This window comes from Macadamia integrifolia, unplaced genomic scaffold (assembly GCF_013358625.1).
Source record: "Macadamia integrifolia cultivar HAES 741 unplaced genomic scaffold, SCU_Mint_v3 scaffold2332, whole genome shotgun sequence".
Lineage (NCBI taxonomy): Eukaryota > Viridiplantae > Streptophyta > Magnoliopsida > Proteales > Proteaceae > Macadamia > Macadamia integrifolia.
In genome coordinates, this window is record NW_024868643.1 from 44,795 (window position 1) to 57,330 (window position 12,536).

At 38.7% G+C, this 12,536-nt stretch overlaps 1 protein-coding gene across 2 annotated transcripts in view; it reads left to right on the top strand.

The window, feature by feature from the left end:
• Positions 1–10,010, top strand: part of LOC122066307 (protein PLASTID TRANSCRIPTIONALLY ACTIVE 12, chloroplastic) — a 47,481-nt gene extending 37,471 nt beyond the window's left edge. The window contains exons 5-9 of one of the 2 annotated variants that reach the window (XM_042630129.1): positions 6,359–6,427; positions 8,555–8,608; positions 8,762–8,866; positions 9,046–9,226; positions 9,530–10,010. In XM_042630129.1, the coding sequence (XP_042486063.1) occupies positions 6,359–6,427; positions 8,555–8,608; positions 8,762–8,866; positions 9,046–9,226; positions 9,530–9,534 (414 nt within the window). In that variant the 3' untranslated portion in view covers positions 9,535–10,010. The remainder of the gene's footprint in view (positions 1–6,358; positions 6,428–8,554; positions 8,609–8,761; positions 8,867–9,045; positions 9,227–9,529) is intronic. The other variant, XM_042630130.1, reaches the window with a different exon arrangement.
• Positions 10,011–12,536: the final 2,526 nt, after the last annotated feature.

Here is a 12,536-nt window from a genome sequence, read left to right on the forward strand (position 1 = left end):
TAGTGGCCGAAATTTTTTTCTTGACCTCCCCAGCTTGATATCCAAACCTTCTACCTATAGGTATCATTAGTTCTTCTGCTCGAAGATCTTTATCAAAACAATCTCTCACTGTATACACATCAGCAACACCAATTCCCCTATTAATTTAAGCTTGCAAATCCCAGTCGAAACCGAGAAAGTAATTGCCTCTCATTTTCCCTAATGCCCGTGTGAGAATAAAGTGCATTAAATTTGTTCACACTCGGCAACATATATATTTCCTTAACAAAGAGAGTTCAATTGGTCTTGTATGCGAGCATTAAAGTTTCGTGGCAAGTACTTGTTAGACAATTCGTGCTTCATCTCCTCCCAAGCAGTAAAATCTTTACCATGGTCTTCAAGTTCTCGTTCATAGGTTCTCCACCAATCACGAGTAGCTTCAACTAGCTTAGCACGAGCTAGTTTAATTTTTCGTTCCTCAGATAGGTCATAATAGTCAAAGTAGTCATCTAATGCAGCTATCCAATCATAAAACACTTGGGGGTCATACTATCATCATACTCCTTAAGGTTAATCTTGACTTTTTGTGAGTCTCCTGACTGTTTATGATATGTTGGGCGTTCATTGTCAAAATAACTCCTCACATATTCTTCAAAAGTTGGTTGTACTACAAGAATCCTCTGTGGTCCCTCAGATTAGGTTGGGTCTCCTGTTAGCAAATTAGGCAATTGAATTCATAGGAGCATCAACTTCAGGTGGTACATGAGTGCCATAAGTGGGTTGTTGAGCTGGATCTCCATAGGTTTACGAGGTTCGGCATGATTGTCTACGTCCTCAGTGAGATGAGATTCTGTTTCACTATCAATGGAGAATAGGGTTACAGTGCTCGTCTCCATACCTCTCAGAATTGTTTACATTTCAGAGAAAGAAAACCTCGCTACAAATATGTAGCGAAAAACCCTAATCCGAAAATACAGAACTGCTTGCATCAGTGCTCCCCGGATTAAACTGCGACAGAATACAAGACATTATACACCAACAATCCCCACCCTAGCTTGAATTCTATCGATCCTCCTGTAAAGATAACCTGTAGACGTCTTCATCCCCATACCTCATCAGAGGTACAAACCCGCACCTATTTGGTGCGTCCCTCATCTTCAACAATGAGTAATATTAACCAAGTCCAAACAGGACTCCAACTTCTTTGTAGTAACCGGCTTGGTAAGCATATCTGCGATTGCGATTGGTATGAATTTTTCTTAAGTGTAGTCTTCTGACACGATCTCCCTGATCTTGTGAAACCTCACATCAATATGCTTTGTCCATGCATGAAACACCTGATTCTTTGCAAGATATATGGCACTTTGATTGTCACAATATAACGTAACATTGTACCTCTTTGCTTAACCCCAACTCACGAACCAATCCAGCCAACCAGACTTCTTCCTTGGCAGCCTCATCTGCTGCCATGTACTTTGCCTTTGTAGTGGACAATGCAACTGTAGACTGAAGCATCACCCTCCATGATATAGGTCCACCAGCCAATGTAAATACATATTCTGTAGTAGACCTACTCCTGTCTAAATCACCAGCATTATCTAATTTTTTTATAAATAATAATACTATAGTTAATAAAAAATAAATAAAAAAAACTTATAATAGAGGGAAACAAGTAACATCATTTTCATTTTGAAATACATTAACAATACTTTCATCACTTTAAAGTAATTTTCAAAACAAAACATAATTCTGTGGAACTTCCCTTACCACTGAACATGACACCTATATCTTTAGTCTTGCTCAAATATCTGAAGATTCACTTAATTGCATTCCAATGCTCCTTTCTTGGATTACTCATGTATCTGCTAATAGCACTAATTGCATGGGACAAATCTGGCCTGCTACAAACCATAGCATACATGAGACTCCCAACTGCACTAGCATAGGGGACCTGAGACATCTGCTCCATCTCCTTATGTATTGTAAGGCATTGCCTTTCAAGTAACTTGAAGTGGCTAGCTAACGGAGTGCTAACCGGTTTAGCCTTTTCCATATTGAAACACTCTAGCGCCTTTTCAACATACCTCTTATGAGTTACTCGAAGTTTACCTGCATTTCTATCTTTAAGGATTTCCATGCCAAGGATCTTTTTAGTAGCACCAAGATCCTTCATCTCAAATTCAGCACTCAACAAAGACTTCAAAGAGACTATATCATGCTTATTCTTTGTAGCAATGAGCATGTCATCAATATAAAGCATCAACAAAATAATGGAATTATCACTTGACACTATAATAAACACAACTATCATACTCACTTCTTGTTATACCTTTCACGCTCCTCAGATGTTGCCTCTTTCTTATGAAAGACTCATTTACACCCAATAATTTTTCTTCCCTTGGGGTTTTCCACAATCTCCCAAGTCTTGTTCTTTTGTAGAGACTCCATTTCCTCCATTACAGTTGTCATCCTTTTATCACGTTGTGCATCACTCAAAGGATCATGGTAAGAAGATGGATCACCTGTACCTATAGTGAGGGCATAGGTAACCATGTCCACAAACCCGTATCTCATAGGTGCTTTGTGAGTACGCTTCCCTTTACCCTTTGCCATAGTATAAGGCGCTTCTAAAGTTTCCTGTTGTCCTGGTGAGTCACTGGATGACTCATTCTCTTTTATTGTTTATGACTCACCTAATTCCACTTACACTGTAGAACCTTCTTTATTTTCATCAACTGCTTGTGAACTACAGTTTGACTTCACTGTGTGAGACTCATCAAACACATCCCTGCTAACCACAACCTTCTGTGAACTTGGATCCCACAACTTGGATCTCTTTACGCCTTTATCAAAACCAAGAAAGATACACTGCTCAGACTTTGAGTCTAACTTGGAATGCTATTGGCTCTCTACGTGAGCATAGGTTGGACAACCAAATATTTTTAGAATAGAATAGAATAATTTATTGGTTTTCCTGTTCATACCTCTTTAGGAATTTTACAATCAATCGCTTTTGATGGAGACCTGTTGATGAGGAAACATGCCATATTCACTGCTTCTGCTCAAAATCTCTTGCTTAACTCTGTATTCAGCCTCATACTCCGAGCTCTTTCTAGAAGCGTCCTCTTCATCCTTTCAACTACACCATTTTGCTGTGGTGTCTTTGGAATCGTGAAGTGACGTGTAATCCCTTCAGCTTTGCACAATTCTAGAAACGGCTTGTACCTATACTCTCGTCCATTATCTGTTCTCAAGTACCTAATTTTCTTTCATATTTTCCTTTCTACCTTAGCCTTCCATTCCTTAAATTTAGTGAACACCTCACTTTTATGCTTTATGAAGTAGATCCAAACTTTCCTTGAGTAATCATCAACGAAGGTCATGAAGTATTCTACCTCACCTTTAGATTTGGTTGTTGAAGGACCCCATACACCGCTATGTACATAATCAAAAACCCCTTACTCTTATGTTTTGTAGTTTTGAAACTAACATTGCACTGTTTCCCGAACCCAAAATACTTGCAGAAGTTCAGTTTACAAGTTTCCACTTCCTTCAACAGTTTCCTTTTATGGAGCTCCATCAATCCTCTTTTTCCGATATGCCCAAGCTGCATATGCCACAGATGAGTATCATATGTATCAGATCTTACATCTGTAGTCATAGATGCTGCACCTGTAACAGTGCTCCCTATGAGTCTATATAGGTTTTCTGTTAGCTGTCCCTTCATGACAACCATAACACCATTAATAATTTTGAGAACTCCACCTTCTGCTATGTACTTGCAGCCATTTGAATCAAGTGTCCCCAAAGATATTAAGTTTTTCCTTAATTTTTGTACATGTTTCACATCTGCCAAAGTTCTTATTATTCCATACATTTTGATTATGATAGTACCTATTCCAATGGTTTTGCACATAGCATCATTCCCCATTAAGACAGACCCACCACTATATGGTTGATATGTATCAAACCAATCTTTGTGTGGACACATGTGATATGAATATCCAGAATCTAAAATCCAAGAATCAGAAGGTTGATTCTTACCAAATGATATTGAGAGTACGTCTCCATCATCTTCATCAGAACTATCAGCTATGCTAGCTTCCTCAGATGCCTTACCTGCACCTTTCTCAAATCCGCCTTCCTCTTCAAGCACTCTCTCTTCAGATGGCTTTCTTTCTTGCAATAGGAACAAGAGACCTTTGTTTTTTCCCCTTTTGATTTCGATTGACTCTTCCCAAATCCCTTCTGATTTGATCTCCCTCTTTCCTGCTCCTTGTCATCTCCGAAAAGACCTTCTCCTTAAGATTTCATACTGCTGGCCTTCTTCCTTGTATCATTGGACATAAGAGCAGCCGCGACTTCATCCGTCTCAAGGGTTTCCTTCTCGTACAAGAGAGTCGTTACTAGGTGATCATACGATTCTAGGAGCAACGATAACAACAATAACGCTTTGTCTTCATCCTCGATCTTAACCTCCAAGCTTGTACGTTTATTTACGATCTGATTGAATGTGTTAAGATGTTCTAATTGATCCGTACCTTCCTCCATTTGTAGAGAATACAATTGCTTCTTCACGAACAACTTGTTCGTTAAGGACTTGGTCATGTAGATTCTTTTAAGTTTCTCCTATAATTGCAGTGCAGATTTGATACCCACAATATACTATAGGGCATCATCAGAAAGATTCAATCGGATAACGCTTACCGTCTTTTCCTTCATCTCTTCCTAATCTTCATTAGTAACTTTTGCAGGTTTCTTCGACTTCCCCAACAACATTTTCGTCAAATCCTATCGTATCAGAAGATCCTTCATCTTTTGATTCTAGAGGGTGAAGTTGTTCTTCCCATGAACTGCTCGATGTCATATTTGACATTCGATCCCGTCCCTGCTATCGTGATAGCAAACCCTAGAAAACGGAAACCTAGAGCTTTGATACCAATTTGTAGAAACGCAACCCTAAAAGCGATGCAGAAAATTATGGAAAAACAAAAACAAATAATGCACACAAGTTTACGAGGTTCGGCAAGATTGACTACGTTTTCAGTGAGATGAGATTCTGTTTCACTATCAATGGAGAATAGGGCTACAACGCTCATCCTCACACCTCTCAGAATTGCTTACATTTCAGAGAAAGAAAACCTTGCTACAAATATATAGCAAAAAACCCTAATCCGGAAGTACAAAACTGCCGTTCTGTTCTGTCGAGGCGCCTACACCAATACCCTTTGGATTAAACTGCGATGGAATACAAGACATCATACACCAACAGATACTTCTTTTAGTCCAAAATTTTCGGGGTTATATCTTTGCACTAGGGTGACTCATCCTTTAGAAATTGGGACTGAAATCTTCTTTCAGTTGAGAATCCTAACCAGGTTCCAGATCAGGTTCCTGAAACTCCACCCGGATTTGTTTCAATCATTTGTTATTAAAATAATAGCTGGTGTTTGGGTCTGTTGTTGCTTGCTCTTAAGAGTGTTGGCAGTTGAGAACCTCTTCCTGAAATTTCAAGTTAAAAGGAGTTAACCCGAGTGTGATCATCCCTCAAAAGCAACCTGGTTTACCCCTGGTGCTCAATCTATTGAGAAGTTGAAGAAGACAGTTTTCTTAATAATTGCAACTAAGGCCAGCTTCTGTGAAAATTATGTAAAATCCCTGTCTTTCTAAAATCTGTTTTAACTTATCTTTTCTGAAATTCCAATTTGGTCCTTCCCACTTTAAGTTTATTTACCTATATGTTCCTGTTTCTATTTTCCATACCAAAAGGGGTCCTAAACTGTTCAGAAGTTATGAATTCAACACTGCTCCTTTAAAGTTGAGTTATTCGTTATCTGTGTGCCCATGGCGATCTTAATTTGAGGGTTTTGGTAGCCAAGGTTACATCACCCAGGCTTCTTAATGCGTGCACTTTTTATTGGTGCCACCTGACCTTCTTTGTTAAACTATGGATGAGAGGTAAGAGGAACTAGAGGTTAGCCATTGAATTTGAGAATATCAGTCTAGGCCTTTAAGATCTTCATTCTTGCTTTCTTCTTGCTCTTTTTAAATGGTTCTCTGGTCATAGCTTCTCTTTGAATGATACATCTATTTGAATAAAAATTGTGCATGCAATGGAATGAAAGACCGTAGATGTTGCTGTGAAGTCATGCCTTCTTTGCTACGAAATTTTCCGATTCAACTGTGTCCCTCCCAAAAGGTGCTTGAGTTTTTCCAGGATTTAGTTTAGTTTATGAAGGTTTAAATCCTTTGTTAAAAGACTCAGATACTATTGAATTTTCTGCTTCAAATTTCGTTGCTAAATTCTGTACCGTCAAGTACTTTTAGTTCTTGAGTTCTTTCCCTACCATTGTTTTGCTTATTACATTGTTTGCATCAGCATGGAAAAATCACACCAAGGGAGGAAATCGAAAAAAAACTGGCCAAACAGAAGACTGAAGAACACGAGGTATTGAAGTGTTAATATTGTTCCTTGTGGTTGCACTAAATTATCCACCATATCTGGTTTTGTATATTCTTCGAACTATTTGGCAAGCATCGGTGCTAAATATTGGGTGGATTTAGTCTTGTTTGTAGATCTAAAGCATGGTAGACAATTATAATTCTCTTTTGGAAGTCTTTCCATTGTAAGTAGGACTAATAAATACTACAAACTCAAAAGAATTTATCGATAAAAGCTCCATTAATGTACATACATTGATATAGATTATAAAAATGCACATGTACATCATACCCAGATGCATGCATAAGTACATCTATATGCCATCATCTGTTCTGAAAAGATTCTGGATGTGATTTTTTTTAGGCTCGACTCTTGAGTAATTGTGGTTCGTTTATTGTTTACTCATTTGAATCTATAAATTTGAAAGGCTCAATAAAATCCATGAACCTTGTGGAATGGTAGTTTAGAAATTGTAACGTTAAATACAGTATCACTCTTAGTAACCCACAAAAAAGTAATATATCTCTTTGTTTGTCATTTGCTTTATTCTTAGCATCCTTTATAGGTTAAGTTTCAGTTTACTTTCTTTCAGCCTGAATTTGTTTGTAAATCATGAATTACTGTAGTCATCCTCAAGTTTTAAATTCAATCACGTAATTGCAACAACATATGCAACTGTTTTCAGTGTATGATTAGTTTTTATGCTTTTAGTGCTTGCACATTTCCTAGTGTCTATTATGATTTCATATAGATTAATGACAAGCTACCCATCTGTTGATTAGGGGAATTGAGCTTATGTCTCATAGAGACCAAACCTTTTATAATGATGAAGAGAATGTTCTAGGATATTATAAGGACCAATAAAACCAAAAAGGACTTAAGGACCCATTTGGACTCTAAAATATCAACAACCCATTATTACAACACTCCCCCTCAAGTTGTTGCATACATATCAAACATGCCCAACTTGTTAACAATTGGAGAACAGTTTACTGCTAAGGTTCTTAGTGAATGTATCAGCTAGCTGAGCCTAAAAGTTAACAAATGGAATGCAAATGGTGCCCTGTTCCAGCTTATCTTTTATGAAGTGACAGTTGATCTCCACATGCTTCGTTTGGTCATGCTGAACCAGGTTATGAGCAACACTGATAGCAGACTTACTGTCACAATGAAGACGCATGGGCAAAACAATAGAAACACATAAATCTTGAAAATGAAATTGGAGCCAAATAAGTTCCCATATGCCATGTGCTATGGCCCTAAATAATGCTTCAGCACTGGACCTTGCAACCATTGCTTTTTTCTTGCTCCACCATGTGACAATATTCCCTCTTACTATGGTACTGTACCAGAGGTCAATCTTGGACGGCCAGCCCAATCTGCATCAGTAAAGGTTTCCACGAGCAAATGGCCATTAGGAGACAAAGGAAGGTTTTGTTGATGCTTTGGATCTGAGTGGTATTTTTATTACCTTCTATTTCTGAATTCTCCAACTTTCTATTTTCTTATTCTATCTCTTTCTCCCAATTCCCGCATTAGATGAGCATATAATTTTAAGCATAAGTCCAGCCCCAAAAGGCCTTTCTTCAACTGTAATAACAGCCTCATCCAACAGCTAGATCAGGGGTTATTTCTATTGTCACATTCTGTCACAAAATTCTGAGTTTCTGTTCAGTGTGATCATGATTTTCTGTGAATGTGTTAGCATTGTTTTTCCTGTCTATCATACCTACTTCAATGATATTCCATTGCTAGAACCATTAAATGGTGAATCCATTCCATGGACGTGCAAATCACTGCTATTGTATTTGGATTGCTTCTGAAGTCATTACCGATCATTTGAATTTTTAAACACTTCTTACAGTATGTACATGTAATATAGAAGATAAAGCAAAACGTTGAATTACATATTTCCAGTATTCTCTGATGACAGCAATATATAGCTATCTCGTTAGTTATCATTTTTTCTGTTGCATGATTTGAGTGTCCTTTGGGGGCATTAGGCACTCCATCCACTTTTATTTGAACTTGATATATGATAATAGTGGATTTTCCTGAAGGAAATTAAATGCCTCAGTGGAGTTTTGAACAACCTTCTAATTTGTGTTGTTCCTGGAATTGTCATATGTTCAGTTAACAGATATGGATGAAGCTATGGCACAAGCTGTGGACATCGGTGAAAACGATGTGAGTTTGCATGTACCAGTACTTGCATCTTTGTCCTAGTTTCCGGCTTTTGTTTCTTTATCCCTTTTTGCTTTTAATGCTATTGAATATACTGCAGAATAATCACCGAGTGTTATGCCATTTAAACCTTACCTTCACATTTGTTTTTAATAGGATGAAGTGGAGGACAGTGATGTTGAGGGAGTGGATGAAGTAGATGAGAAGATAACACGGAATTGGAGTGTGCTTAAAAGTAATCCTGAGCTCCGCAAATCAAAGGTGCTTTTCTTTTTTCTGTTTTTATTTCTTTCTTCCATTTAGCGAAGTTGGCTTGCATAAGATCTAGATACAATTGGATTCATTTTGATTATGTATCCACTAGATCGAAAAATTAGATCAGCGATCCATTTGATTTGAATTTATTTATTTATTTATTTGTTCTTGCAATTTAATTTTAGGGAAAATGGTTTCTGTGGGGGGGGGGGGGAGTAAGGCCCATGCACCCAGACACATGGGGGCCGAAACGACTATCCTGCCCTCATGAAAGAGAAAATGACACTTATGTGGATGCTTCCTTGAGCACTTGCGTTGGTCCTCACGCACGTGCAGGAGCCGTACTCCTCAAAAACAAATGTGAAGGTAAGGTTTAAATGACATTTTCCCTTAAGTTTAATTGGGAAAGTATCTGCCTAAGTAATAATATGGTCTGAATAAGCCAAGCTCAACATAAAAATAATTGGATGTGTCAAAATGTTAGCAATCATCTTATGGGGGGTTTTTTTTTTTTTTTTTTTCAAAGGAGCTTGCAGATGGAATCAGGGTACTTGTTTCTTGAGGACCCACTATCTTTGAACATTTGAAGATTCCTCTTTGTGGTTCACCCATCAACCACACCTTTTCATTTGGCAACTAACTTCAATTTTGTGTGTTCTTTTTTGTCAGGATAAACCAAAGAAGGAAGATCCCATGATTCTAAAGGAGGCTGTTGAGGACTCAGAGAACTTGACAGATTTTCTTTTGGACTTTGAAGAAGAAGAATAAAGATTTAGCTCCACTTTGAAACCTATTATGGGAAGATTTGGAAAACCCTACGAGTAGAAGATATGTCTGCTCGTGGAATTTTTGTGAGCAGAGCCGGTCTATTGAAGCTTGAGGGTAAATAGAGCCAACGTGAATGCTAGGATTAGAATATCTTCTCTTCTGTTGAGACATGAGCAGGTTAAGCTCTATGGAACACCCCCCTCTTATGTGGCTCCTGTGTGCCCCCAAGATTGTCTATGTATTTTGACGGGGATTAATAGTGGTGACCTGTATTTAGTGGTCCAAAGCGCTCTTCTTATGCTATTTGTGTACTATCAACTAGTTCAGGAAGAAAGTCCATCTATGGGACGATTGAGATCAATCTACTTCACAATTTGTTCTATGATTTTGCTTCACGTAGAACTTTGTGGACTAGTGTATCACTGTGAATCCACCAGATGGAAGAACATGTTGACAAATTGGTTGGTGAACTGCCAATACTTGACTATTGTGGCTTTTGATGTGCTGTCTTAGGAAATGCTTGAGAATCCGCATTGGAGGCTAGGTTGGACACAATGATTTTCTATCTTCTGAGCGAGAACTGAAGCCTTGAGCCAGTGCTAGGTTTCTTGGGTGGTGTCAAAATCTTCCTTTACCTTATCTTCGTAAGGAATCTCTTCACGGTCTTGTTGATGCTCCTCTCCAAGAAGTTAATGCCCTCCCTTGAGCGGAATGTTTCTGGCTGATAATAATGTTTGTTTCTCCTGATTCTCCATCAAAAATATCAACCACATTTAGGCCTCGCAACCTTCCCTGCCGATGTAGCCGGTCACTGCATTTAGACCTGATTGTGCCTGCGGAACTATCTAAGGTGTACTTTGGGCCAAAGTTTTTTGTTCCTTACAGTTATTTTTATTAGTTTCTTAATCCATTTTATCTTTCGCAATATTCTTCTCTTCTGGATTTTTCTTTTGGGTGTAAATCTTGTGACCCTGAGTCCTTGGCAGAGCCTTATTTTTAGGTCATCTCTCAGTAGAGCTAGTGTTTCTCTGTTCTTGGTGGCTGGTGATTTGAGAAGTTTGGGGTTCTTTGTAGTAGGGGTGTGGTGTGATCCCGGCTGCCTGTTTCTGTTAATTTTTTCAACATGCAAGGTGCTTCTGATGCTTATGTAGCTGGCAATTCTATGGATCAGTCATCATTGTCTTCATTTGGACCAATATTTGGTATTCCATAAGTAACTCATGGATCATCCAGACATGATCGGCCTCCTTTTACCCGTCGTGGATCAAGATCTAGAGGCCACAAGCGGTATGCCAATGTCTCGGTTTTCAAAAAACACTCTACAAGCTGCTGGGTGTGCCCTGGGGGCCATCGGGTCTTGCTAAATTTGGTTCTGTGGCATCATTTCTCTTTCACTCTCTCAGTCCTTTATTATGAGTGAGTTGGAGGCTGGGTATGGTATGATCAAGCCCCTAATCTTCGAGCTCAAATCCATGGTTTTTTTTTTGGTTGTTTTTGGCCACAGCCGTCGGTGTCAGCTTTGAAAGAATACTTCTTCCTGGTCGCCCTTGGGTTGCAGCCACTGCCAAATATGTGAAAGTTCCTCATGGCGGTTCGTTTATAGTTGATATTAGGTTGATGGTTGAGCGTGATCTAGTGCTTGATGTTGCTACTTTTTTTATATGTATATACATTAAGAAAGAGGAAAATAAAGATACAAAGAAAGGCTACTCCTACATCCCTCTCTGGGCTGACGAGGAGAAGGGAAGAGGAAAATCCCTAAAAAGAAATCAAGAAAAAATAACAGCATTATAGTCGAAAGTACAGAGTATGGGCTGCATCTTCCTTCGCCATAAAATTCAGCTCATTTGATGTTGCTACTTGGTGGTTCAATAAGCACCTACTTCATCGTCTACCAGTTACCTCGAGATTGCATCATGTCAACTCTGGGCTTGAGGTGATGCCCACTTGGATTCATCTGCCCTCTACACCTGAAGAATTCTTTAATGAGATGTCATTATACATGCTGCCGAGCATGTTGGCTGCCCATTGTCCATTGCTATGGATTGGATTACTTGGGGGCTTTTGCCATTTTCAAGGGTGAAAATATTACACCATGGGAGGTGCTCCATTCATCTTTTTTTCCCCTTTTAAGCATTGGGTATAAACATCTTTTGCTAGACTCCGTTTGTTACGGTGTAAAAGTAAAATTTTACATTGAAAATTTTATACGTAATATAAGATCTAGTTGGTCTAGATCCTCTATTGCAAACGTCCGCTTATGAGAAAAGAACTGAGTGATTGTTTCTTTTACTCCCTCGCTCTCTCTCTCTACTACTTCGTCTTCCTTGTCTTCGCAAACACATGTTTCATGTTCACTCTGCTTAAAACCCTGCAACCTGCAAGTTCCTAGTTCACTCAACAATCAACCCCGACTTGCATCACCACTACTCTTACTGCCTGCTTGGAACTTCCTGAACCATCATCGCCTGCAACTTGTCTTGAACCACCGTCACCTGGACATTTATCTCTGCTCACGAATCCACCTCCACGATGTCTACCATATCTACCATCTCCATCGCAACCTTTAAAGCAGAAACACCGAGAGGCCCCACCGCAAAACCTATCGTCTCTCACATAGGGGGAGACAATTTCTCATTTTTTTCCTTTCGATTTTATCGAGCACATGATGTAACACTTTACACGTTATTTTCCGGCCATTTCAAACGAAAAACATGTCAAGGTGTTTTCCAGTAAACGCAGAGGCCTAGGTAAAATTTTATATAATGAAAATTTTCAAATGATAAAACAAACGTCAGAAAATCCAATTTTACTGGCTATTTTACACATAAACAAGCAAAGCCTAAAGGAGCTGTTTCTCTTTTAATTTAATTGAGTGCTTGTCTCCAGCATTCTCTTTCGGTCATAT